This window comes from Gobius niger, assembly GCF_951799975.1.
Source record: "Gobius niger genome assembly, chromosome: 16".
Lineage (NCBI taxonomy): Eukaryota > Metazoa > Chordata > Actinopteri > Gobiiformes > Gobiidae > Gobius > Gobius niger.
The window spans coordinates 19,084,640-19,111,801 of record NC_136867.1 but is presented as its reverse complement, the minus strand read 5'-3'; the positions used below and the strand labels follow the sequence as shown (position 1 = coordinate 19,111,801).

General features: G+C 42.8%; 1 protein-coding gene across 2 annotated transcripts in view; it reads right to left on the bottom strand.

Moving 5' to 3' along the window:
• The window catches only part of sptb (spectrin, beta, erythrocytic), a 52,637-nt gene extending 26,451 nt beyond the window's left edge, over nt 1-26,186 (bottom strand). The window contains exons 1-16 of one of the 2 annotated variants that reach the window (XM_079573335.1): nt 26,167-26,186; nt 24,077-24,361; nt 13,468-13,619; nt 12,190-12,363; nt 10,029-10,126; nt 9,669-9,749; nt 9,458-9,573; nt 8,318-8,430; nt 8,060-8,247; nt 7,693-7,810; nt 6,857-7,015; nt 5,296-5,598; nt 4,184-4,334; nt 2,380-3,250; nt 2,161-2,298; nt 1,128-1,887 (exon numbers count right to left, since the gene is read on the bottom strand). In XM_079573335.1, coding sequence (XP_079429461.1) covers nt 1,128-1,887; nt 2,161-2,298; nt 2,380-3,250; nt 4,184-4,334; nt 5,296-5,598; nt 6,857-7,015; nt 7,693-7,810; nt 8,060-8,247; nt 8,318-8,430; nt 9,458-9,573; nt 9,669-9,749; nt 10,029-10,126; nt 12,190-12,363; nt 13,468-13,619; nt 24,077-24,251 — 3,597 coding nt within the window. In that variant the 5' untranslated portion in view covers nt 24,252-24,361; nt 26,167-26,186. Of the gene's footprint in view, nt 1-1,127; nt 1,888-2,160; nt 2,299-2,379; nt 3,251-4,183; nt 4,335-5,295; nt 5,599-6,856; nt 7,016-7,692; nt 7,811-8,059; nt 8,248-8,317; nt 8,431-9,457; nt 9,574-9,668; nt 9,750-10,028; nt 10,127-12,189; nt 12,364-13,467; nt 13,620-20,846; nt 21,859-24,076; nt 24,362-26,166 lie in introns of those variants that run through there. The other variant, XM_079573334.1, reaches the window with a different exon arrangement.
• Nucleotides 26,187-27,162: the final 976 nt, after the last annotated feature.

Here is a 27,162-nt window from a genome sequence, read left to right as displayed (position 1 = left end):
GTGGAGGCTTTGGTGGCTACGTAACCGACCACGCTGCATTCTTCCTTAAGGCATTCTTTTAAACGCTTAGGCTAACACTAAGCCCATCATTTGTACTGGCGGGGAGGGAGTAGTAACAGCCACTTATTTACTTAAAGTTTACATGAAGGTGGAGCTTGTTGTGTTTGCATAGTTTGCTGCACACTGTAAAGAGACACAGTAGCCCTAAAGGGATTGGTGTCTTCACAAACATGTTCATCAATGCACAATTTGTCCATTCTATAAACTGCAGGAACAGGAAGGCCTAATTTATTGGGGTTGGGTCCTTAAAGGCACACTGCGTAACATTTTGGACTATACTGTTGCCATCAACACAAAACATGCTCTCAGTGACCAGCTCGACACAGAAAATCCTATTTTTGCAGTGAATAATCAAAGAATGGATCTGGATGAGGGCCTAACCTGTTTAACTCTCAATTCTACAGACTTTAGTTGACGTCTCCATGGAAATGAGCTGGAGATGTACCCACCCCCGGTTAAGTTATAGTCATGTTTTAGCAGAGGCGAGCAGCTTAGCACAAAAGCACATGTTTGGTTGAGGTATTTTTCAAAGGTGAAAATATCTATCATAAAATAAATCAATTTTGTTTATTGGGTTGAATCCTTTAAATCCTTTAGATAGTTGTTATACTATGTAATATTTTTTTATCATTGCATCCGCTTTGTCTAATACATCGACAAATGATCATTATCAAATGATGTTGCGAAATGAATTACTAATGTCTAAATGACTAAAATCTACTCAGCGCATCAGATATGAATATATTTAGCAGTGTAGATGTTGCCGACAAAATCTTTTCATCATGATTTTTGTCACAGCTATGATTTTGCAGACTGTATTCAGACTGGAATTAAATTGGAGGTCCATGACATCGAAGTTATGACTGGAATCTTTAGATGTTCTTGTACATCTTAGACTCAAGGAGGCTAAATAAAAATTAAAAAAGAACGCAAAAAACATCAGAACTTCCAGGACATGGTTTGAAAGAGCTTCATATCATTTGGATTCAGGTCAGTGCTTTATTCATGTGGGAGTATGTAATGTTTGATGGCATTATACGTTTTGAACTAAATACTCGACACTGTACCTGGTTGTTGAGTATGGTCTCCACTGCCTTGGCGTCCCTCATAAACTGCTGGAAGCCCAGTGCCTGGTCCAGGAAGTTCTTGCGGCTGTCCCACATCTTCTGCAGCTCAGCCCAGCCGCGGTCAAATCCCTTCAGCCTCTTCTCCAGCTCCTGATACTGCGGGTCATGTTCCTGTCCCGCCGTCACCTGCACCCCTGTGTCCCGCACCCTGAGGTAGTCCTCCTCGTGGTTGTTTATATCTTCGCGGAGCGCGTCGTGTAGGCTGAGCTGCTCCTCTGCCTCCGGTAGCGTCTCCGGCATTTCCTCGGACGCCACCGCCTTCTGAGTTTTGAAAAGCCAAGACTGAAAATCGTCCATCTCCTGAAGGAAAGTCTGCAGCTTGCTAACTTCGCCTAACGAATCTTCTCTGTCTTTCAGGGTCTTGCGGAGGTTGTCCCAAGCGTTTTCAAGCTCTCCTCTGCGAGCCAAGATGTCTGCTGCATTGTCGGGGTGGTCCTGGGCCAACTGGTCGGCCTCTTTCCTCAAAAAGATTAGCTTAGCTTCAATAGCGGCTAAATCTCTCTCCATACCGAAGAGCTTTCTCTGGATGGTCATGACGGCTTGCAGGTCGTTGCCGAGTTCCTGAGTGGACTCTATGACTCTGGTTTTCTCCTTGATCCAAGCCTCGGTCTCATCACACTCCAGGCCGTAGTTGTGGTAGCTCAAAGCCGAGTCGATCTTCCGCTTCTTCTCTTCCACCATGGCTTTGAACGCATCCCACCTAAAGAGAGAAGAGCATGTTACTCATATAAATGGCTACAATTCGGCTTGGTGTGTTTACATATGAGTCTCATTTAATAGTCTGTGTGTTTTCCAGTCTAACATCTACAAGAGCGAGAAGAAGCTGCTGAAGATCAAACCAAAACCGTTCAGATCTGGGGTTTTCTGGTCCTCTTTATATTGACATTGTCCATTGTTTGGTTCTTGGATTTCTGTCTCATAGGCTTAGAATTGATTTGAGGATCATGACATCACTGGTCTAACTTAGACTCACCTCTTATTGAGCCGTGCCTGACAGTCTTTGACCTCTTTGGTTCGTGGATGTCTGCTCTCCTCCAGCTGTTTCACCGCTTTGTTCACGTCATCCACTCTGGACTGAACGTTGGCCATGTCTTGAGTCAGAATACTTAACCTACAAAAGAATGAACAGTTAGATTCTGTAAAAAAGTCTATTTAAGCTGCACGTTTTAAATCAAATCAAATCTTCTATTACCTGTTTTGAATGACCTCCAGATCCTCCAGCTTCTCCGGGACGTCCAGCCCGACCAACCACGTCTCCTTCTGGCTCATCCACAGCTCGCAGGAGTCTGTCTCGCTGAAGATTGTGTACAACGCCATCGTATCGTCCAGCTTCTTCTGCCTGAGATCGGCCAAAGTCAGGAGCTCCATGTACAGATCCTTAATGTCCTTTAGCCTCCTCTGTATGTCCGGCGTGTTCTGCAGCTCCTCTGGTAGCGCGTTGGCCTGTTTGGACAGCGCCTCGATGGTGGCACCGTTCTTGATCGTTTCATTTCGCAAATCGTTGTGCTTTTTCTGTAGTCGCTGCGTGGTGTATTCGTCATTCCCCACGTCGTCGTTGGTCATCTGCCTCTTAGTGTCCAACAGCCAGGCTTTGAGATCATCCGCGTCGCCTTGGAACTGGAAAAACCTTTGCGTGTCTTGCAAGTTCTGTTTGCGAAATGCGGCGAGCTCCTCCAGCTGGTCCCACTGCCTCTTGATGTCGTCCATGCTCTCTTGCACTCTTGGAGATCCGAAATGCTTAGCCTGAACCATCTGCTCTCCCTCGTCTAGGACCTGCTGCAGGTGGTTGCGCCTGGCTCCGAGCTCATCCTCGAAGGCGCTGTGCTTGCTTTGAAGGATGAGTACGCTCGTGAGATCTTTGCCGTAGTCCAAGGAGGAGAAGATCTGCTCCTTCTCGCGAATCCAGCTCTCCAGTTCGGCCACTTCCCAAAGGAACATCCAGAAGCGGCGGGACTGCTCCAGGCGCTCTCTCCTCTGGGCGGCCAGCTCACACAGCTCCTTGTAACACAGGTCCAAGTGCTGCACCCTGTGTCGGATCACCTGAGGGTCGCACGGCTTATAGGCTAAAGACAGGAAAGAAAATGTGTAATTGAAATAGAAATCTTTGTTACCATATTCTCTACCTGATTTAGAGATTATTCAAAGTAACATAAAACTCTACAGTAGTGGCAGATTCCAGCAATAAATACTATTTTTCAATATTACTATGGCATGTAGGGGCACCACAGAGAATAAAACTTCCATCGATTGTGAATTATGATTTGTTTTTCAAAAAATCAGTATCAACTTCATAATGACACAGATTTTAAACCAAATACTTGCATCTCCATTGTCAACAACGTGTCACTTTTTTGCATATGGGTTTTAGACTTTTATAAGTTTCATCGTTTTATTGATACAGCTAACTCTGAGCTAAACTGATGTTTTGCTGTAATTTAGAGTAATGTCTTGCAAATTCAAACAATAAGTAGTCTATAAATGAAACAGTAAAGCTACATTTAATGCTCCCATGTCATGTTCCCTCAAATGTGTATCATTATAATAGCAAGTTGGAAGATGCCAGGCTGTATCATTCCTCCACAATACTGTTTACTATGCCCAGATTTTTAAAAGCTGACAGCAAGTTAAATAGATGAATATATTGAGTGCACCTGACATAGCATTTTTCCATGGGGGAATTTTTGAGAGGCTGAATATTGCATTTTTCCACATTCACTTTAATGTAATGCTAACAAATTCTGCCACTATTACTGCCTATATCGCTTAAGAGGAAGTGTCATATCTACAGGCTGTATCGCTATGGTTATGTAGCTAATTTAACCACACTTGACGCCCCCCTATTGGCTTCAAGGGCTTGTCCTGTCTGTAATTTTGTCATATTTAAACAAAGTGCAAACATCTGGTAAGAAGTGAGTCAAAAATTATGGCTTAATAAGACAGCGTAGACAACACCGCGCCCGTTTGCCAAGTAGGAGAGGAGGTTTTGGCAGGCTTACTGTCTCCGTTGGCGAACTTGAGCGCAGCTGCACTGGCGCCCTGCACCCTCTCCGCCTGCAGCCCGATGTCGTTCTCCAGCAGAGCGTGTTTCTGAAGGAGGTCCTCCACTTCCAGCAAATGCTTCCCAAAGTCTGGAGACAGCAGGCGCGCCTTGGAGGGAGATGATAAAGAGACGATTAGACTTGGGGTGTGGATACAATGTGATGAAATGATATACTTGTTTAAAGTGGGGGTATCATACTTATTCAGGAGTTTGATGAACGTAATGATCTACATTTTGTCGGAGAAAACGAAAATGATACTATATTGATCTAAAATATAAAAAAAATGTTTAACATAAGTTCCAGGTCTACATGCAGTTCCCTCTTGCTGCCCATCAAAATAAACTTGACAGTATATTAGGAGAGGAAATACTGAAATAATTGCGCATTTGCAAACACTGATAAAATTTTAGTTTTGTAGTAGTGAAGGCTATACCATTTTAACCAAGCACATTTTCTCCAGTTCAGCTTTACCCAAATCTAAAAACCTCTTTACCAGAGCTTACAGTCTACAGGCCAGAGTAATGCCTAATTTGAAAGTTAAGACTTAAAAAACTGACTTTTTTGTTGCGTTGTCACGTTTTTGTCTCGTAGCATCATATTATTGTCACTTTTTAATTTTATTGCTTTTCCTGCATATATTTGTCAGACTTTTGTTGCTTCTTTGTTGTGTTTCCGTCCCTTTTTTGTGGCTCTTTTGTTGCTTTTTTTGTCGCGTATTCATCCCAATTTTTTGTCACTGTTTTGATGGGGTTTTTTGTAAAGTTTTCGTCACGTTTTGTACACTTTTCAGTCATGTTTTTGTCTATTTTTTATTTTGTTATTGTTGGTTTTCCAGCACATATTTGTCACTCTTTTGTTGCGTTTTGACACTTTTTTCAAGAAGCTTTTAGACTTGGGTAAAGCCGAACTGGAAAATGCGCTCGGTTCAGGTGGGGGTTAAGAAGTCAACCTTATCTTGAGTAAGATTACTACATGAGAGGCGTATTGAGATAGTTTCAGTGATAATGTAAGGAGGTGCTTGGAACGGGGATTAACAAACATCCTGTGCTTTCCCTCATGCCACTTACCTTCATGTCATCCATCCAGCTGATGATGTAAAGCATCTCCTGGAAGATCCTCTGCAATGTCAGATTCTTGTCCAGGCGCCCCCTCCTGGCCTTCAGCAGCTCCTGCAGGTAGTCCCACAGTCTCAGGATGTTGTCCTTCCTCACGTCGATGCGTTTGGCGTCATGGTAACGCTCGGCCTCCAGCTCCTTGGAGATGTTCACCAGAGCCTGAACGCGCTCCTCGTACGCCGCGATGTCCGTCTCGATGGCGTCGTGCTTTTTCTTCGCCGCCTCCACCGCTGGCAGGTCGTAACCGAAATTATCCTGCAATCAGGTAGAAGTAAGAGGCAGATAAATGAAATGAATGACAACATAATACTAGACTGTCAACAGATTTATCTTTCTCTGTAATGAGTTTGATTTTGTGCTGCATCTGGCACTTTCTTGTTAGTGTGATTACTTGGTGTTTCAGAGCCAAGCTGTCTCTGCTGGCTCCCTCTCACCGTTAATGAAGATGTGTGCAAACAGCCCCCCGTCTCAGTCAATTAATTTAATGCATGCCATTTTTAATTAGCAAACTTTAATGTGCTTTGAATAAAGAAAGTTTCGATAATACCTTAATAACAATAACATTTTATTTAATAACATGATTTAGTGTTATATAAAGACCATCTGAATTTTGGGGCTGTCGTTTGGATTGCACGATATCACAAACAATGGCGATACTCCATAACTTCTATAAGCAATCTCTGCCAAATTTGGATTGAGTAAAACAATAGAGAGGCAAGACATCCAGGTAGTGCATATTAACTACAATTTCAAAAGTGCTTTATCAGGAAAAATGGAAAAACGACATAAAATTGCAAGAAAGATCACCTGCTAGGGGTGAAAATGTTACACATGATTCTGGATAGGGCCTCATTTCCAAGTTATCCAGAGTGTCGTAGAATTCGGTAGATTTTTTTTTTTTTTATTCACCCAGTCCTTATATTTGAAGAGTTTAGTGGTGCTAGGCTAGTGCTAAGCTAGTGCATGTCTATGGTAACTAGTAGCCTGCATTAAAAAACCTCTTCAAAATCATGGGGTAGTCCTCCAGATGTTGCCATATCTGATTTGTAGAAAGCTCCTTTGTGAATTCCACGTGTAGTAATGCCGGCCGCAGGTAAAACTACTGTAGATCCGGTAATATAGCAGATCACTCCGCCGCTGCGTAGCTTACAACAAGGAAGCTGATGCTGCTCAAATATAAGTTCTATAAAAATGCAAAATGGTTATATTTCAAATATTTCACATGTATATGGGTAGTCTGGTGTTATAAGTGATTTGCCTCAGGTGCACTGTGCTTGGGTCAGACTGTTTTTAATGCAGGCTACTAGTTACCATAGACATGCGCTAGCCTAGCACTAGCCTAGCACCACTAAACTCTTCAACTATACAGTAAGAACTGCATGAATCAACAACACTCTGGATAACTAGGAAATGAGGCCCTATGTCAAAAATCCTGAAATATCCCTTTAATACTTCATGAAAAAATAAAAGGATAAGATTCAACTGTATAAATAACAATCTAAAAAAAACATACCTGAGCAACGAGTCTTTGGTTCTCCATCAGCCAGGTCTCCCTCATGGCCGCCTTCCTGTCAAACCTGCGGGCCATCTGCTCCAGCTTCTCCTGTCGGATGAGCTCGTCTCTCAGGACGCGCTCCCGTTCGTGTTCGGCCCGCTCCAGACGCTCCCAGGCCTGTGAGTGCAGATGACGGGACGGAGCAGGAGGATCGGCGTCAGTGCTTTTTTCCATGACATATTTTGGTTTCGATTAAAAAAGTTTTGGAGGGCATCAGCTCTAGTGGAGCGCAGCGTTGAAACACATGGGTGAGTCTGGACAGCATCTTTATCCAAATAGCGCCGACTATGGATTTCTTGTCATGTAATTTAAATGGTGCCAGTGTGTTTCATTCTGTCCTAATTGTCCTGAGCCTGAGAGACCAATACTTCACAATTTTTGCAAACATGTCAATATACACTGCCTCCTATGCGTTACAAGATATGTGTCATTATGCTATTGGTGCTTTTGTACAATTCTCTGCTATGGCTTAATACTACATGACTTTATTGGCACACAAGTTTGTTTTTGCACTGGACTCAGGTGGTCTTTTTTACACAAGCTATAGGCAAGACAATATTGATTCTTTCTTCACTTGTTCCCACATAATCTCAAACTCTTTGGTTTCTGTTGCTGTTGCTATACTGTATAGCATGAGTCCTTTGGCGCTATAGCCACATTGATTTTCTGGATGAATTGGATATTATCTATTTATTTATTTGTTTGTTTATTTGGTTGGGCCAGTGCCTGTTAATGACCACACCAGAGTCTTATCAGCCTCAGACTCAACAATCTTTAAATTACCCCCTTCTCACCCGGTTGATGTCAGAGACCAGGGCCCCCTCTTTGGGCGTGTAGGCCCTCTGGTTGTTGGCTCTCATGCGGCTCTGGATGGTGAACAGCAGCACCTCTAGGTTTCCTTTCTCCTGGAACCTGCGCAGAAACAAACAAAAGACTAGTTCAGCTGTTGGAAAATAAAGTGGGATTTAGTGGCATCTAGTGGTGAGGATGAACATTACAATACACGAACATGAGTCCTTGTTTCAGACTTGTTAAAGAGACCAAATCATTTTCAAATTGTGTTCTTTAATTATGTCACATACAACCTTTTTTATTAGGACTTCAAAGTAGCTGTATTTTTTTTTACTATAAGTCTAATTAAGACGTCAGTGAGGTACTTACTTGGGAGGTTTCTCGACAGTGCGGTAGGTGTTGAAAGCCTGTAGCTGCTGCTGGACTCCGGTCAGAGAGTTGGCCAGTTTTCTGTTGTTCAAGACGATTATGGTCTGTTCGATCCACTTGAGCAGATCTGAGGCCAGGGTCTCATACTTGTCAACCATCTTCTCTGTCTCAATGGCCTGATCCAGGACCTAAAGAGGCCATATCGCATGTTATATTTAATGATTACTGTGATTTGTACGAGGGGTGTGTTCAGTGTACCTTTCCAACTCTCTTTCCTTCAACGGCAAGTTGCTTCATCTTTGAGAAATAGTGGTAGAAAGCCACAACGTAAGTCATGATGGACTTCTCATCTGGGTTCTCTGTGAACACATCTGTAAAACAAAAGAAAACCTTTGTTTAAAGCCACACCGCGTAGAATTTAACCCAATAAATAAAATGACAGATCATTTTATCATTGAAAAGTACCTCATAAATGTACAAACAAACATTTATGAGGCTCACCCCTCCTAAGATATGACTGTAAACTTTACCGGGAGTCTCCTTGGAGATTTAGAATTTGAGATTTAAACAAGTTAGGTCCTCCTCCAAATCCATTCTTTTATTACACACTGCTGTATAGCCTTTTCTGTGTTGAGCCGGTCATTAGGAGCATGTTTTATTTTGCCGGGAACAGCAAAATCTTACGCAGTGTACCTTTAAGTCTGAAGTTCTCGAGCTCAATGTGATTTTTACTTTTGTTAATGTTGTTAATGCGCAAAGGAAACATGGATATCTGCGGCAAGGTTTGTGGTCTGAGAAAAGAGAAGCAGCGCACACCAGAAGTAGTCTCATCATCCTTGATTAAAAATTGGACATCGGCTACTTGAGTGTGCGATGCTGTTTTGTGATTTATGAAGGTTTGTGATCTACCAGGGCAACAATATATCATTTCATGTCGAACTACTCCTGGTATTTTTATGCCTTACAATGTAGTTCCCCTCTTTATTAGCTTAGAAAATCCACATTGTTTTTTATAGAGTAACTTTTCACGTAACCATATTTAAATAGGGAAAACTAGGAAGAGCTTGGTAGCTTCTATCTTCACCTCATTTGGGGCCATAGTGGAGAGGAGGAGAGTCTAAATGCTAACGCCGTCTGTGCTGTGTTTACGTGACTGAGGGCACACGTGAAGTCCAGACAGGTACAAATGAACTCGTCTAAGCTAAGAACATAATCTCAGTATGTAAAAACGGTGGCCTATTTCTTTAATTGCAGCCATGCAAATTGTGGATAATTATTCATCTTCTTGCATCTTTTTATTGATTTCAATAATGTCTGAAATGCAGTGTCTTTACTTGAATCGAACCTACCCCTCAAAACTTGTTCAGATACATTTTTGAAAATTCTCGTCTCACTCACCTTCAGGGTCCAACAGTTTTGTCACCCCGAGTTTCTGCTCTGCCACGTTGAAGGCGTTCTGGAGGTTGTGAGTCGGGTTGGACCTTCTCAGAGCGTTATAGTCCACAAGATCAGGCCTGACAGATGGGAATAAAACACATTTCAGTGGCTCACCTACGTCACCTACTGTTTACGAAGAAGAGAGTGGGTTTAGCCATTCGTCTCGTCTTACTGGTGTTTGTGTATGAGAGCGTTGAAGGCCATGCCGTCTTTCCAGCTGGTGGTGAAGTTTGTTATGTTCACGTTTGGATATCTGCGAAAACAGTAACCAGGAGATGTCAAAGACCAGACAGAGGAGCTTCTGGTTTATGTCCAAGGGAGGAAGGACATCTTGGTGATTCAAATAAATACTGGTTTCTATGGAAGTTACTCGGTCAGTTGTTTGATGCTACTGAAAATGAATGGATAATTTTGCCCTTTGCTTTGCCATCTTTGTAACTAAAAACAATGTAAACCCGACTCAGAGATCTGTAAGTGATCCATATTGGGCCATTTGATTACATTAAATAAGTTCACCTTTGGGCGCACTTACCCTGCCGTCTTCATCTGGCACCACAGCAGCAGAGCGTCTTTAGCCGAGCGCGTTTCCTTTTGGTCGGCTTGGCCCGTTTCCACAATAATGTCCTGGATCTGTGAAAACAACAGGCACATCGCATCTGTGTGGTTAAAAATTGATCATTTACATAAAAGCTTTGTTCCTTAGAAAGACAAGCTAGATAACACAAAATACTGAATGGCTGTTTGTTCGTGACACATTTTATGCACTAATGTGGGAATGTTTTTATAGTAGTTTTTTAGTAAATCTTATTGAAGTGAGATGTAGGACGATATATTGGACAATAGTAACACTTTGGTCATTTAGTCTACATATTTAATTATTCATTGATTTTTTTTTTTAATTTATCATAATTTATGCGTTGAAATCAAGTCCCCCTCCTTGCTGTATCAGTTTGTGTGTGTGTGGCTAGTTTCCCATTCTCCTCCATGGAAACCTGGCTGTGCGAGCTCTGACCTGTGATTGGAGGACTGGTTTCAAGTTCAGTTCTGGTTGGCAGCTTGTCTCTGGCCACAAAGGCCAGCAGACTAGATTGCTCCAAAGTGTTATCTCTTCATAGGAGTGGCTGGCAGAGGTGGCTTTAATGAGTCGACCAGGTGTGGAGCTGCCCCACCAATCAGCCAGCACCAATCACCAGGCAGGACTCCGAACACAATCCACCAACCACAGCCAGGGACCACAGCAGCCAATTTACATAGTGGGAAAAACTCAAGTTTAAAGCAGAACTAAGTAACACATGCCCCTAGAGGCCATAAGCGCCACTGCAGGTGTCGTAGCATGTTGCGGTTTTTTGCTCATTAATTGTCTGTGAGAGTAAATACTACGCTGACAGAAAAGACAAAGGGAGAGAGGGATATTGAATATCCAATAACACAATGAAGATAATTTTCTTCACTCAATTTTGGCTGTAAATACTGCTCAAGTGACGCGAGCCTGCAGCTAGCTTTGCCCATTAGCCTGCTAGCTTCTTCTTTGTGATTCCATTAGAGTGTATTGGTGGCTACGACCCGGAGGCAGGGAAGTTGCAATTGTGGTTTTCTGGCCAGAGACACCAGGGGGAGATAAAAGACCCCCCAATCATCCCATCAACACTTGTATTACCCCCAGAGGGACGCCGAAAAGGATTTATTAAGGTAAACAAGTTACTTAGTTCTTCTTTAAGCCACACAAACAAGCTTGCACAAAAAGGAAGGCGGCTGGAGGTCTGGGGTCACAACACAATAGGATGTGGTATCTGTCACCCTCTATAGGCCAAAGTGAGAAGTGAAGCATGTTGAAATGGCTATAGAGCAGCACAGCTATAAGCAATATGACACCAACTGATAGATATTTAGTTTTAAGGGATTTTAAGCATTGACATTTTTGTCAGGTGAATAGACGTTCCACAATTGATAAACGGGGACATTTGTTTTAGATACTCATGATGCCGTTGTGTTCCATGTTACTATTTTTCCGACACATTGAGGCAATAATTAGAGCCGTGATGCGAGGTCCTGGGAGACGGCTAAATTTAGTTCACTTTGTTTCCCATTGCTTTCGACAGGACCCTGACTTTTCTTTAATTTTTAGCGGGATGAATCATGCAAGAGGCCATTTTCTTTGAACTGCGGCGTCTAAAAATAACAGTGTCGCTGTCAAATTAAAAATAAATATCTCGCCTTTTTGAGAGAAGATAAAAGTAAGAAGCAGATGCAGCCTGATGTTTGAGGATGCGCGAGGAACACAGAGAGGACCTGAAGGCAGCGTTTTCCAGGAACGAGAGATAAGTCGGAAAACATCCTGAGGCGCCATGTAAACTGCAGAAATGTAATTACTGCAATACTTAAACCATGCTCGGTATTGAGTAACACTACATGGGGGTCTTAGTGAGAAGGGCACTAATAACCTGACACCTTAGGAATATTTCTGTGTTTTGTTTCATAATGCATCGAACCAAAATGTGACAAACTATTTTAGGATGAGGATTTGGGGAGTCCTGGGGAGAGGAAATACGGCTTTGCGATAAAATGTATAAATAAATAAACTTTTACATGAATATGTGAAGCATGAGGCGCAACCAACAACATTAAGCATAATATAAGAGTTTTAGAAATTGTTTTAGGAGAGGAATGATGGCACTTTGTTGCATCTTCTGTACCTGGAAGCGCAGGATGATGGTCCAGATGAGGCCGAGGATGAGGCGGTGGTTGCCGTCGACGATGTCGTGTGAGCCCATGTTCTCCAGATGGACCCTCTGCTCTTTGAGGAACTGCAGCGCCTTGTCCACGTTCTCCAAACAGTGGATGCGCATCCGCCCTTTTGTCGGCTTGGGCTGGACACAGAGAGGAGACAATTTATAAAGAGGAGAAGGATTTAATGCTGGATGTCGCAAATAGAGGGTTCATTTGCAGAGTTGGGCATGTTACTTTAAAACTGTAATATATTCTATATTATTAGCTACAGCTTTGATAATGTAATATGTTTAAAAATGTAGTATGTTTGTATTACATGTCACTGTTTCAAAAATGTAGCTGAGTTACACTACTTTGAGTTACTTTTGGCAAAATATAATCAGAAAATAGTAATAAGACCACTGAGCAAAACTGCAATCAAAGATTTCCTTTTCCTTCTCTTTCCCCCATTCTCTCTGTTTTGTTTTGACATTCATACTTAAATTGCAATGATTAACATATTCCCATATTTTGTGTAAGTAATGTTATATTCCTTAGTTACTGAAAAAAGTAATATATTTTACCCCGTCACGGTTCATTTGTGCCAAACCCAATAAACCTACTGTTTTAATCACAAACTTCATGTCTGCTATTTATTACCATCTGTCCTGTTTTGTTGAGACTTGTCTTTGATTTTGTGACTGTGAAGGTGAACAAATGACACATTTTCACCGAGGTGGACGAAGTTAATCTGACTCCGACAATTAAGCTGATCTGTCAATTTGGAGATGTAGTTCAGAGCTTTTCTGTATCTCATACCATCTCCGTATGTTTCCCCACGTCCCCTTTTCCTATTGATTATAGTCTCTGTCATGCTCAGAGCAAATAACAGGGAATTTCACCACAGTGCACTTTGATTCCTCAGAAGAAGCCCTACAAAAACCCTAAAAGTGCCATTTGCCCAATACAACTGCTACTTATTTTCATTAAGAAAGCAGTGGCTCGGTAGAACAGCCTAGTTGCTAAGGTTACGGTTCATTCCCCAGTCTCCCAAGCCTGTCCTTTAGCAAGACACTTCACCCTTCTTGCCAGCCGGTGTATTTGTGAGCACAAGACAACCATTTATAAGTGAAGAAAGTACAAAAAAAGGCATATTCTAGGGAGACTGATTGTGTAATTTTATCGAACTGATGATTCTTTGCACTTTTTCCACCTCTGGGAATCAATAAAATGTCTCGACAGATAACATTTAAAGACATCCTCACCAGTTTCTCGCCGGACAGCACCTCCAGCAGTTTGATGAGCATGCGTCCATCCCGCAGGTCCAAATACAGGTCAGAGATGCGACAGCCGACCCGGGACAGGATGGAGTTGACCCATTTAGTGAAGGTCTTCTTCTGCACGGCCTCTCGCTCGTCTGAAAGGCAGTTCAAACGCGGCGGTGAGTACATTTACGCGAGGGGTGAAATCGCTTTGTCAATCTGTGTAATTTCGAACGGGCAGGATTTCAAAGTCCAATATCACCGCTCTCATTAACACAAAGCACTTTTTGTCAAGCTTGTAATTGAAACAAGTGAGGTCTGGAACAATTTGGCAGCGTCTTGAAAACTTAAATTGCACAAAACCCGCCAAGAGGGGAGGAAGGCCTTGTGACATCAAAATACCAGAGCTTCATGCGTCTATTACACATTTTCAAAGCAGATGAGAGGGAGAGACTAGATAATGTTGGTTTGAGTATATTTAGAAACATGTGACAGAACAAAGAGATGCAGAGAGAAAAACACAAGGAACAGCTTGGAATGCTGTTATAAGTCATTGTGTTATTCTTTAGGAGCTAGAATGGAAAGGTCTGAGAAACACAGCATGATGCAGGGCTGATTTTTTGTATTCAAGAATCTCTTTTTAGACATTAGACAGTCCCGCCTTTCGTCATTCTTCCCCACAGACTTCTTAAAGGGACTATACAGAGTTTTAAAATGTTAAAATTATGTATTTTCCTCCCCCTACTTGCTCCAGCAATGTCCTAAAGTGTAGAATGAGCCCAGACCTCTTCACCAAAACTGCTTCTAAAATCCTGCACTGTCGCTCAAAAAGTTGTTAATTCAGGTCCGAAGTGCCGTCATGCACGAGCTTAATATAAAAGCTGCAGTTACGCACATGACCAGAGGTGGCAGTAGTGAGTATAAAAATCACCAACTTGCATCTAGCCCCTTTAATAAAACATATAGAGAGTTTAACTTCTAAACCCCCAACAGAACCGAGCACACTTTCTCCACTTTGGCTTTACTCAAATCAAAAGTGAATTTTGAAAAAGGCGTCAAAATAGCGACGAAAACGAGACGAAAATTCAGATGAAACTGCAACAAAAGCAAAATTTAAAAAGTGCCAAAAATACAACAAAAAGTGTGACAAAAAAGTGGCAAAAAAACAACAAAGGAGCAACAAAAGAGCGACAAAAACAACAATAACATGACAAAAACATGACAAAAGAGCAACAAAAAAGTGACATCAGTTCTGTAGGTCTTAGCTTTCAAATGAGGTGTAACACTGACTCTCCAGTCGAGAAGCTTAACCACTATTTATGTCCAAATCTCAAAGCGTATTGACTGGAGAGCTTAGAGCCTATATGCCAGTGTAACACCTCATTTGAAAGCCAAGACCTTCTAGTTTCTGAAACTATGTGTGAGATCTGTCCGTTCTTGACCCTAATCATATCCCAATTAAGGTTAACTTACCCTAAAAACCCTTTTAAAATTTTAGTCGGTACTAACCACAAACCTGATGAACCGCTGTCGTGCCCTTACACTCATTCACCAAGTGTTTGCAGCAGAGTCAATAACTCATCTTTTACCCACGCAGCATTCTCCCTTCAACATATTAGATTTGAGGCCCTAAAACAGTCATAAACTCACACAATGCTTAACTGGGTGCAACATGCCCACAAATAGCTAGATGCTATTTTCCAGCTTGCACTCATTATTTAGCGCCTGTTTTGATAAATGATCTCCTTGAGTTTAATTTTTCTGCAAAGTCTATGGGAAAAGTGAATGGTCATTGAACTGGTGTTTTGATGTAGTAAGGCAATTATACAGTATAAGGATTCTGAGTTTAAAGTCAAAACCCAGACCTTCATGTTGGCTTTAAACTCAGCATCATTATACCAGGAGATGTTATGAAAGAGGGTGTAGGAGAGAAGATGATGCTGAGGATTGAGTTTTATAGAGAACGATGCAGCGGCTACTCTTGAAAGGAAGAAAAGCAATTACTCATGATTTGCACTGATATGAGATATGCAATTTCTAAATCAGAGGCATCAAGAAAGAACACCAGCATCCTCATCCTGGATAAAAATAAATAAAACGACCTTTAGGAAGCGAACTAGTAGAGGCCAACCGATATGTTTTTTTTTGTAAGGCCGATGCCGATATTTTAGGATGTTAATTGGCTGATGCTTGGGCGATATTTTTGACTTTTGTTACTTTTGGACGATTTTTCTAAATGTCTGGTCTATTATCCTGTAAAAACACATACTTGGCTGCTCCAGCACTGGCCGATTTTATTTTATTACTTGAAGTGATCCAATCATAGTTTCTGTCCCAGCTTTGATTAGTTGTCGTTAGCATTAGCATATTGTTTCAAGCCGCATCATTTTGCACGGCGATCAAAAATACAATAGTGGAGGTTAAAACTAACTCAGCGATTGAATTCTCCAGATTCTGCACTTTATAATGACATGCAGCACGTCCATATAGACGGAGGTTTAGTGAAACTTGTGTTTAACAGACTTGAAGCTAACCAACTTTCATTGCGATGTTTCTCACCTCCCCTGAGGCCTAAGGAGTTGTGCGGGGACTCGCATCAAAGCCCTGACTTTGCTCTTTCCAATGCAAAAGTCTCGGTCCCGGAATATCGGCTTTTTCGGCGCTAGATCGGCCGTTAGCCGATATTGTAAAATCCCCAAATGATCTCTAGAAACTAGAGCAAGGAGGGCCAAGACCGACCGTACTTCACCTCAAATGCACTCTGCACCTGCACAGTATCCAGTCTACTATTCACCCTCCAGCGTGCCCTCCCGCATCCTGTTTATCCCTCATCCCGAATGTGACTGAGCAGTGCTGCATCCCTAATGATGAGATTAATAAATGATTTAGACTGAGGCTGAGCTGAATAAGGAGAAGTATAAGACAGGTAGCTTTACTGGCTTCATACAATTGTAATACACAACTCCTATGATATTAATACTTGAACATTTGTACTAGAAGATGTTTCACAATATGCTGTATCAATTTACAAAAGTACAAGGACGGTACTGGATGTAGAAAACACAAAGCTTGACTCGGGTTACGACGTCGAAAAGAAAAGCAGGAGCCCACATACGATTAGTCTGACTGCAACATAGGCTTACAGTTTTCAGGTTTAGCCCACAGGGAGCCGAGTGGAAGAAATAGACCGAAGACCGAACCCGCCTCTCTCATGCTGCAACGAAAATGACCCAGTAACAAGCAGAAAGCTCCTGTTCTTCGCATCAAAGAAGCGGGGAACTAATAGTATGTAAAAGAGCACATGGCGCCGCCGCTACAGTAAATAAATCATGTTAGCTTGTGCTGAGCCAGGCAGAACAAAGGCAAGTGCACGGCTCCAATACAGCTGCATTAAAAAGTAAAAGGCAATTAAAACATGTAAATAACTTAGAAGCACTATGTTGGAGTGTTAGGGTTGGTTAACATCAAAAGGAAGGAACACATGCGAGCAGGAGACTCACTAAGGCTAAATTAACTTTGGGCTTATGGTGGGCAACATCCTGACCTCCTGATATAAAAACAACTGCACTCCAATCCAAGCCCTTTGCTTCGACCTACACAACACTAAAACTTCATAACAATTTGTACAAAGCTATTGCCACAAGTTAGAGACACCCTGACACAATTCCAATAAACGTAGCAGACCTTTTAGGCGTTTAGGTTTAAGGGCTAATGTCCGGAAAAAGCGCTTGTCAGCAGAGGGAAAGCACAAGCTGAAAATGCTGTCTGCACTGAACCTTTTCTGAATGAGCAGTGTAACAAGCTCATTATGACGACTAAGCTACTGTATATGCGGAACAAGACTCCAGGGGTTCTCTATCTGTTCAGGTCGACACTTACTGAGCAAAGGTTATTGAATTAACACAACTTATCATCCAATGTGAAGATTATTTGCTTTATCCATGGACCAAGCAATAACACGGACTTCACTTCAAACTTCCATTGTCTTTGCCCCGTCTCAATATCAACGTGAGCATTGTTCTGTTTCGCGTGCTTTTAACTAACTAATCTCCCGTTCACTCTTTGAAGCCCATCACTTATTCATGCTGATGGATTTTCCCTGTATACGGCCCGCTCCGTTTTTTTTTTCCCACAGTCAGCTGTAACACAGGGCAGACTTATGGTTTCAGACGTCCATTATTGCGGAGTTACTGTAGCCACGCGCCTTAGTCATGCTGCTGCCAGAGCCACGTGTCCTGCGGCCGGGGGACAAGGCGGCGCAGCATTAAAGCCTGGAGGGGAAAACCTGTAACTTTGAATTATGAAAATGCCTGCCTTGGAATATTTTGGTAACCTCTGATGAATCACTGGATTTGCAACAAGCTGTGTTCAATGCCTGTTTCTACACAGTACATAAAGTATTTACTGTACTTATTTAATTTCATGTTTATTGTCTATTGCAGGGGTTCCCAAACTTTTCGGGGCAGCAACATCTTAAATCACCAGACTCAAACTTGGCTGTAAATACTGTAGCCCGCAGTTAGCTTTGCCCGTTAGCCTGTTAGCATCTTCTTCGTTATTATATTACTGTATATTGGGGCCCCCAACCCGGAGACAGCAAAGTTGCAATTGTGGTTTTCTGGCAAGAGACACCGGGGGAGATGAAAGACCCCCTCAATCATCCCATTAACACTTGCATTACCCCCAGAGGGACTAGAGGACTAAAGGATTTATGAAGGCAAACAAGTTAGTACTGCTTTCAGTCAAAAATATATTGGGCCCGATCTTGTGCATCAAAACGGAGACGATAGTGTGACATTTTGTGCTCAGTAGGAGCGCACTTTGTGATCTTGCCACTCCGGACTTAGCGCATTTAAGTGGGTGGAGACACACACATTTTCCTCCAACCAGATCGACTCCACGTCCAGGAGAGTGGTTGTGTGGGGTGAACATGTGCTTTTGTTTTGCTTCGCGTTCACGCCAAGCGCGGGCCGATCCGCGCCACAGCGGACGCTGTAGCTCTTTTTCTCTCGAGATGTGAACATCGTTTAGCTCACGATGGGGTAAATAAAGTTTTTAGTTTGACCTGTGAGAGCCTAAGGCTTAAGAAAGAACGCAAGACAGCGCAATGTAAACGAGGAAGTGAATGTCAGCCGTGTTTCCATCAGTGCCTCCTTTTGTGACGCCCCCTCACAGGTGGCGGAGGCGAATGGCACATATAGCGCCGCCACTCGGAAAATAATTCGCCAAGAGCCTGCGCCGCCCCGTGCGCCGCCACAAGATCTGGCCCATTGTCTTGAAAACATCTTGCGAGCCCCATCTCAGTATCCCGACCTCCACTTTGGGAACCCCTGCTCTATTACATGGTTAGGACTGGGTACCGTTCCATTTTTTCGACACCCGCACTTTAACGATGCTTGGTTTACGATACCGATACCTGAACAATACCTACACTCAAATATTTGCCGTCTAGAGCCAGACAATGATAATGTGTTCTCTGCAAATCCTCGTTTTTTTAGCTTAAACAACCAAGTAACTTCCTTTAATGCTGTCCCTGGAGCAATATCATCAAAACTATATACTACAATACTTTTATCTTTTCATTACCCGTAGTACCTAACTTTTTTCCAATAACATAATATGGCATTGTTTTAATTTAAAGATGGAAATGGTAATAGTGAATTAACAACACATAGCTCAGAAGTCAAACCCATGCAAGTGCCTACTGAAATTCAGTGTCATCAAAAAATGAATAACACCTAGTGGTCACATTGAGTACTGCAGCAACAAAGCAGCAGACTTTTCTAAAACACTACACTTCTCATTTTTGATGTAGTACGCTCAAAAAACGATACACATTTGGAATAGTAGCCTTGTCATTATACAACTATAGCAAATTTGTTGTTCTTCATCTTCAAAATTAGTAATAGTTTAACCTTTATAATTGATACACTGACAATTTCAAAGAAGGTCTAATGTCAGGTCTTGGAAGAGTGACCAAAACAACTCTGCTAAAATTGCTGTGTCTTCTACCAATTTTATTAAACAGCGTAATTGACACAACCATAAAATTAGAGTTTATTTCCTTGTTTATTACCATGTTGATTTAATATTGTTGCATTGTCCATCCCTCTATCTCCCCTCCTTCCCGACTCGATCTCGTTAATAACGTTTGCACAGAAATGCAGCGGGGGCTGATCAATAGCCCCGCCTGGCTCAGGATGCTACTGGCTCTTTCATTTGGAGTTTTACCGCTTCTTGTATCAGTTGCCTCTGCAGTCTTCGTAACGAGTCGATATCTGAAATCTAGCTTAGCCAAGACAAAAGGGACGCAAAAAAAGAAAAAGAAAACGCTAAAAAGTCTGTTCCCTTCAACGTTACTCCATCTCGCCGTTTCACTAATGCACTCATGTCATCTGGGAGTTGCGGCGCATAGTGCAAGCAAACAAAAATCCACGGTGACGGCGACGCGCTCCCTCTCTCTCTCTCCCTTTAAAACGTCAGGCTAATTGATTTTTTTTCCCCACAACGCCTATATGTGATGATTCATGGGATGCAAAAAAAAGTGCAATTGCAAGAAAATCATTGGTTTATTGAAGCGATCTATCAAAGTTAAGCGGGGAATATGTTAGGATCAAATGACAAATTGTCACATAAGGGTGAGGGATGTAAACGGGCGATGAACGGCGTGGAGCTGGAAAGCTTTTAAGGAGCTTGGAGCATGAAAATTTAAAAAGAAATCGGGTGAACAGCCAGGGCAGTGCTACAATGTTTGGGAAATAAATAAACATGTCAAAAACTTTTTAAAAACGGGACCCATTTGATCAACCAGCTACAATATTATTGGAATACGGTTATACTTGGCATTTCCATTAAACTTACCACTTTCATCTCTTAGAAAGTTTCTCAAAGTTCCCTAAACATGAGCCAGAAATATTTTACAGCAAACTATGAATAAGAGAGTTAACTTTAACTTAGCTACAAGACTGAATAGGTTTCTTATCTAGAAATAACTTCATAAACAAAGCACCTTCAGCTTCTATCTCCAGCCTCTTGTCTTTTTCTCCATTCACAGCTAGACATTTAAAAACATTACAACGGTGGCCTACATCTGACCCCAAATGTAACTTAAACTACACTATATTTTGTCATGAAGCCCTGGTCAAAGTAAACAAGCACACATCCGCATCCACAGTAGATCACTGAGCCCTTCGATCTGGTATTGACCCCTGGATGAGGGCCAAATTGCCTTCTATATCAATGCACTTCCTCTGTACTGTAAACCTAAGCATCACAAGTCAACTTCCCTCTTCTGACCTCTTCACGCCCCCAAAAAGTTTATTCCCAGGACATTATTTACAGCACATTAAGGTGCGTTTAGTGACCCCTCCAGCAGCCTGTACCTTGAAGCTGCCGGAAGCGCCCGTCCAGTATGGAGTTGAAGCTAATGTTGGAAGTGCTGTAGCTGAGCCAGCGCGACCGTTTCATGCCCCGGGCCGATGATGAGATGGAGGATGAGGAAGAGGAGGTGCAGAGGGGTGTCTGGGGGTGCTGCTGCGTGGAGCGAGGGTCCCGTGGGCGTCTGGGTGTGCATGACGAAGACGAAGAAGATGATGTGGACAGTGTGGAGTGTCCCACATGGGTCGCAGGAACCGAAGCGTGCACCAAAGTCCCATTCTGATCCAAGTGTTGCACCGGTTCCTTCCCTCTCGGCGACTTCTTGGCGGGCTTGTGCACAGGCGGGGTACTCTTACTCCGGCTACTCCCGAGGCTCCCAACTCTCAAAGCCACAGAGTCCTTCTCAAAAGTTTGCAGGTAAGTCGTAGCTCTGCTACCGCTGCTTGTCCGGACCGCCACGCTCTCCCTGGGACCGGCCTTCAAGCTGAGCTTGACCTCTCGTAGCCGGGTGGGTTGGCTGATCGGGGTGGCGCGCAGCAAACAGGGGCTGCTCATGCTGACCCCTTAAGAAATAAAAAAAAAAATCTCCCCAAAAAAATCCTCCACGTCTGGCGTCTTATCCTCTCAAGGCTTTGTGTCCTGCTTCTTTCTGTAGATTCCACTACACTCTCTCACAAACTGGTCCACCCCTCCTCCCTCTGTTGCTTTCCTCTCCTTCTGCGTAATGATGTCGACAATTCACTTCCGACCTGCTTGGGGAGCCTCATCCATGCATACACTATATTTCTGTGGTCCTATTTTACTATACTCCCGCCAGAGGGTTACAGTACGTCATAGCGAGCTTGCACCTGACACACTTTCCTATAAAGCTACATAAGGACCTACGTAACGATCAATCACACCTGTGTTGCCCATAGACAGTTTCACCTTCTGCTGTCTCTCCTCTCTACTTTCCTGCCTTGTTGCACAGCACTGACAGGAAACCCAAATTGCATTACCGAAACATCAGCACGGCAGAGGCAGCACTCTAGCACAATAACGCGGACACCCACACGCACACACACCAGCCTTCATCACTTAAAGAGACAGCGGTGGATAAGTGGGCTTAAAATGACTGTAACCATTTTATCCGAGTGAGAAGAAAGAATGGGCTGAAGGAGTGGACTTTTTCTATTCTGAGAAGGGATCATGATGTCTGCCGCTCCTGAATCATAATGCACAGGAGTGGGCAGATATACACGGGGCATGCAATAATATTACACGGGATTAGTTCAATTGGGTGTGGGTTGTTTGATGTTTGAAGAGTGGCTATAGATATACCTGGATTCTGGGTTGTTAATCTATTTGAAGGAGTAAAACATAAGACAGGGGCTTTGAATGTGAGATGGAAAAAAGAAGAAAAAAAACAATGTATTGCCAAACTATCACTATTTTCATTTTAGGTGAGGTCCTCTATCTAATTCAGACTTACACAAATGCATGATAAAAATGTGCAAAGTTTGGGTTTCCATCATTATTTAGCACTACTACAGTATAGCCTGTTTTGGTATTGATTATGTATCTTTTGATATTATTTTGACACAATTTGACATACTATGTTTTTTTTATGTTGTAGCTACCAATGTTTTAAAGTTGTTGCTTTAAATCTTATCGCGGTGGCCTTCATTGAGGAACTGAACAAACTCCATTTTGCTTCTGTTGGTAGAAAAGCAAACATGCTTCCATTAGGCTTATTGCTGAAAAGCCGGCAGATTTTTTCAAAAACACCCACACAAAACTCCCAAGCCTTAATCAGGGTTCAAAGAAATGTTTTCTTTCTTTCTTTTTTGTGAAAAGATCGCAACATGAGTCTGTTTTCATTAGTGATGCTAGGCAGAGCTATTGCATCCAGCTGCTGCTCCAAATAGGCCATACTTAATATAGGACTGTGTCAACGCAATGTTCCAAAATCTAACTATGTAAATTCATGCACTTTGGAGGGCACAGATTTCCACCAAGGCACTGACGCTGACCCTATATCACACAACTCTACTAAACAGACTTCCTGACCTGTCCATAAATTTACATAAATAGACAAATGCTTTCTCTACATTCATGTTGCAACACATCTTCTTGACCTCTATGTTTCCAGCTCTATATGTTTTGACCCCCTTTCCCCGCTCCAGTCAGAAACACTGCTATTTTAAAGCGCCACAGGTGGGTCCCTGGCTTACAGGCTGTGGGTGAAATGCCAGGGATGTGTGCGATGGGAGGCAGACCGCGGGTGGGGCAGCTGTCCAAAGCCCTCAGACAGGCCGGGGGCAGGAGAAGGGGGCGGAGGGTGGTATATGCAGAGAATGTGTAAAAGATCCCATTGGCTCAGCTGTTGGGGCAGAGTGGAGCACGAGGAACATGCAAACACAAATATGCAACACTACACCTGCGCTATTTATGTGGGAACTTTGTAGTAAAATCGATGATCACTTCGCTGGGGGATGTGGGCAACAAACTGGCAAACAACTTTCTAGAAGCAAATGACGACTAGAGTGGAGGTGAAATATTGGACAACTGGCAGTGGACAGAAACAATGCAACAGGCTGTATGTTAAGACTGCCATCAATCACATTAATAAATGCACTCTCTCCCCTTCTCCACCAGTTTTCTCTTCCTCCAACACGACCACATCAGCAGAAACATCTTCACTACCACCAGCTGCATGTCCACGGACTATACTTACTGAGATTGTGCCCTCACTCGGGCATGTTTACACTTTTTTATCATTTGCGTCAGCCCCGTGGTGGCACTTTGTCAATATATGGTCACACTGAATGAGAAATAAACAGATCAGTTGATTTCCACAGCCAAGTGCAGACACAGAAGAACTTTTCCGATTTCCTGAAGGCCGCCTCGCACCATTGAATATGACAATATCCCCAAAAAGATTTGCTTTTGCTAAGTGATGTCTTATAAGCAAGACTGATTAGAAATTGTTAATGGCCTCCAAAATATTGCCACACTCCTCCAGAGTGGGATGACATCCAAGGTGGTTGATAACAATCCATCTGGCCACCCCTGAGACACGCCCCTCTAATAAAATTGTCTGGGTTTGATTAGATTCTCTTCTAGTTTAATAATTAACAGTTGCTAATCAATTTTCGGGAAATAGAACTACATTTACCTTGCTGTTTTATTAAGTTCCTTCCTTATTGATCCCGTTTGCTTCTCTAAACAAAATTAAATCATGTTGGAGACTCACCTGCCAAGGCTTTGATGCGAGACCGTTCAAAAAGCCGTGCCGAGCTGTTGTCATTGTCCAGTTCATCGTCCGGGATCTCAAAGCGCGAGTTGATTTGGCTGTACTGCTGCGTTATCTCCACGCTGTCGAAGTCTGTGGTGGAGGTGGCCGTGGTGGAGGTCAAGACGGCAGCCATGTTGGAGAGACGGACGGGTGACAGAGGCTGCTGTCCTCAGAGGGGTGTGAGGAGCGGAGCGATGGGTGGAGGAGCGGGCTAGGCAGGGCTGGTTGGAGAAAACTGGTCAGCTGAAAATGTAAAAGAAACAAAAGTTGCTGAATGAGTCGATTAATTAGATGACGAAGGTAAAATAACAAAGCAGAACAGCCGACATCCAGGAACTGTATACTTGGATCGTTTAACATTTTCCAATAACATATTAGTATTAGTCCTAGTGGGACAAGGCCTCGTGGAAGACCCAGGACACGGTGGTGGGACTATGTCTCCGAGCTGGCCTGGTGTCGCCTCGGGGTCCCCCCAGAACAGCTGGAGGAGGTGTGTGTGGACCGGGAAGTTTGGGCATCTCTGCTGAGACTGCTGAGACTGCTGCCCCCGCGACCCGGCCCCGGATAAAGCGGAAGAAACTGGATGGATGGATATTGATATTAAGTTTACTCCAATGTGACTCATCAAATGTGGATGGACGGATGGATGGATGGATGGATGGATGGATGGATGGATGGATGGATGGATGGATGGATGGGTGGATGGGTGGATGGGTGGATGGGTGGATGGATGGATGGATGGATGGACGGATGGATGGATAGATGGACTAATGGATGGACGGATGGACGGATAGATGGACTAATGGATGGACGGACAGACTTACAGACAGTAGACAGACAGACAGACACCACGTCTAGCTCCCCTGACACCTCCTTCCGATGCCAATTATGAATATAAGTAGGTCTGATGACTGCCCTTTGGAATCTGTGACACACTTAGAGCAAGTATTCCTAAATTATGGACTTAATACATTTTTCTGACTGTTGTTTCTCTGGTAAAGTCTCTTTGGTAAGTATTGTGTCAGATTGAGTCTATTGGCAGCAATGACACATTAGTTTTATACAGTTGAAGATGCAATTTCTTTTTCACCCCGTTTGATTTAAATCTCCAAACCAGAAATACTTGAGGATGTCAAACAGCTCCTTACACCTCCTAATCTCCATTTTTGCCTCGTGTCAGTCTAAAAGTGTCACCCGTCGCCGTCAGTGTGAGTGAATGCTTTGTGCATTTCTGTTTGAAGGCTCCGCGGCTCTGATAGCTGTATCTGGGCGCAGCATAGCTCTCTTATCATGTAGAGCAGGGGGAGGGCAACCCCACAGTACGACACAATATGACGAAAACTGCCCACTTCTTTTGAATGATGCGTGTTTTGAATCAAGTCGGCCATGATGGAGACAGGCGGGAAGTGATGATTGCTTTGCAAAATTAGGCAGGCCTCTTGTCTCAACAACTATAGGTCTTGAGGGCTTATTTTATGATTCATTTATTTGACCATACGTTTACAATGGAAAATAATTTATTTACTACTTTTGAAAAGATTAGGTCTGGATATTTTAGTACAACCATTGGTCAACAAAATGATTAGCCTCGTTACTTGGTTACTTGGTTACTACTGTGCATTAGTCATATACTGAAAGCTTCTACTTGTTGCTACTGCTACCACTCTTATTACAGCTACCATAGCTACAACTATTACTGTAAGGCCCTACAGCAGGTTTCAAAGTGTTTGATTTCATTGTTTGTAAGGTTTAAATTACTTGTTTCTCCAAAGTCTTTTTTAATTTTCCAAACACGTTTCTAACATCCCAATTCTTTAAGGGAATAAGCAGGTTTAACAATATTCATTGTCACTTTTCAGGGCTGCTTTCACAAAAATGCTAATAAAATCTTCTCTGGTAGTAAAATTGCTTTATTTTAATTAGATGCACAGTGTCTTCAGACAATAATAAACTTTTACAGTTTTGAAGGAGGTCAAACCCGATTTCATTCCTCTGCCAAAAAGAATATCAGATACATGTCATAAATACAATAGAAGGCCATGACGTACCTATATTGAATAATTTCTTAGGGCCCCTCATTGCTGTTAGAGTCATGGCGGCTGCAGGTCTCCCCTGTCCCGCCGCTCGGTATCAGCGCTCTGCAGAGGTCTGTTATCTGTCCCGGGACGCTCCACCCACCACTGGGGATCACCCTTATCACCAACGCACAACCTGTCCCAGCTCACAACCCCTTCTATCCCCTGTAACTGTCACTGCCTTCGCTGCACTGTCCTGACTGACTGCTCCACCAAACTGAAGCAAATTAAGAGCTTTAGCCTAGACTTACAACAGCGGGGCACAATGATAGACACTAAGCCGCGGGATAGAGTTGTGCAGAGACTGTCTATCCGAGCGGAGACGGGCAGGATGCGAAGCGGCGGCCGCGGCTCCAATCGGTCAATATAGACGTGTGTCCTTGAGGGCTAAAGAGAGAGGGAGACAATGCCGAAATACCTGCTCAGTCAAAGGAGGTTTAAAAAAAAAAGGCCCACACAGAATGCAGAGGTGAAGTGAAAAGGGGCAAAGTCTAAAGGAAACAAATACTTACACCTCATAACACTACATTTTTGACCAGTACAATGGACATATGGCCGTGTGAAATTACACGTTTCAATGTGTATTTAGACTCATTCAGAGAAAAAGAAAACCCAATTCACATAGCATTCAAAAAATCTAGGTGCCTCTTATTCCTCTCCTATTATTGTAAACAACAATTTGCTGCATCTGGACATCTAAACTATGTGGTCCATTCAGTTCCCCTCATGTGTATGGTTTCCAAATACGGTGTATGAATCAGAAGCACTAAAGCTAAATCACTGGGTGATATCGGGGTGTGTTTCAAAACAGATGTATATTTTTTGGTGAATGGTCACATTCATACAGCACATTTCTACTTCCACTGGGCATTCACTGCTAATACTATTCACAAACATACATACATCAAACATAACTTTCAAGTTTAGTAACAAGTAGACACAATAACGTTATTAAAATTCATACATCAA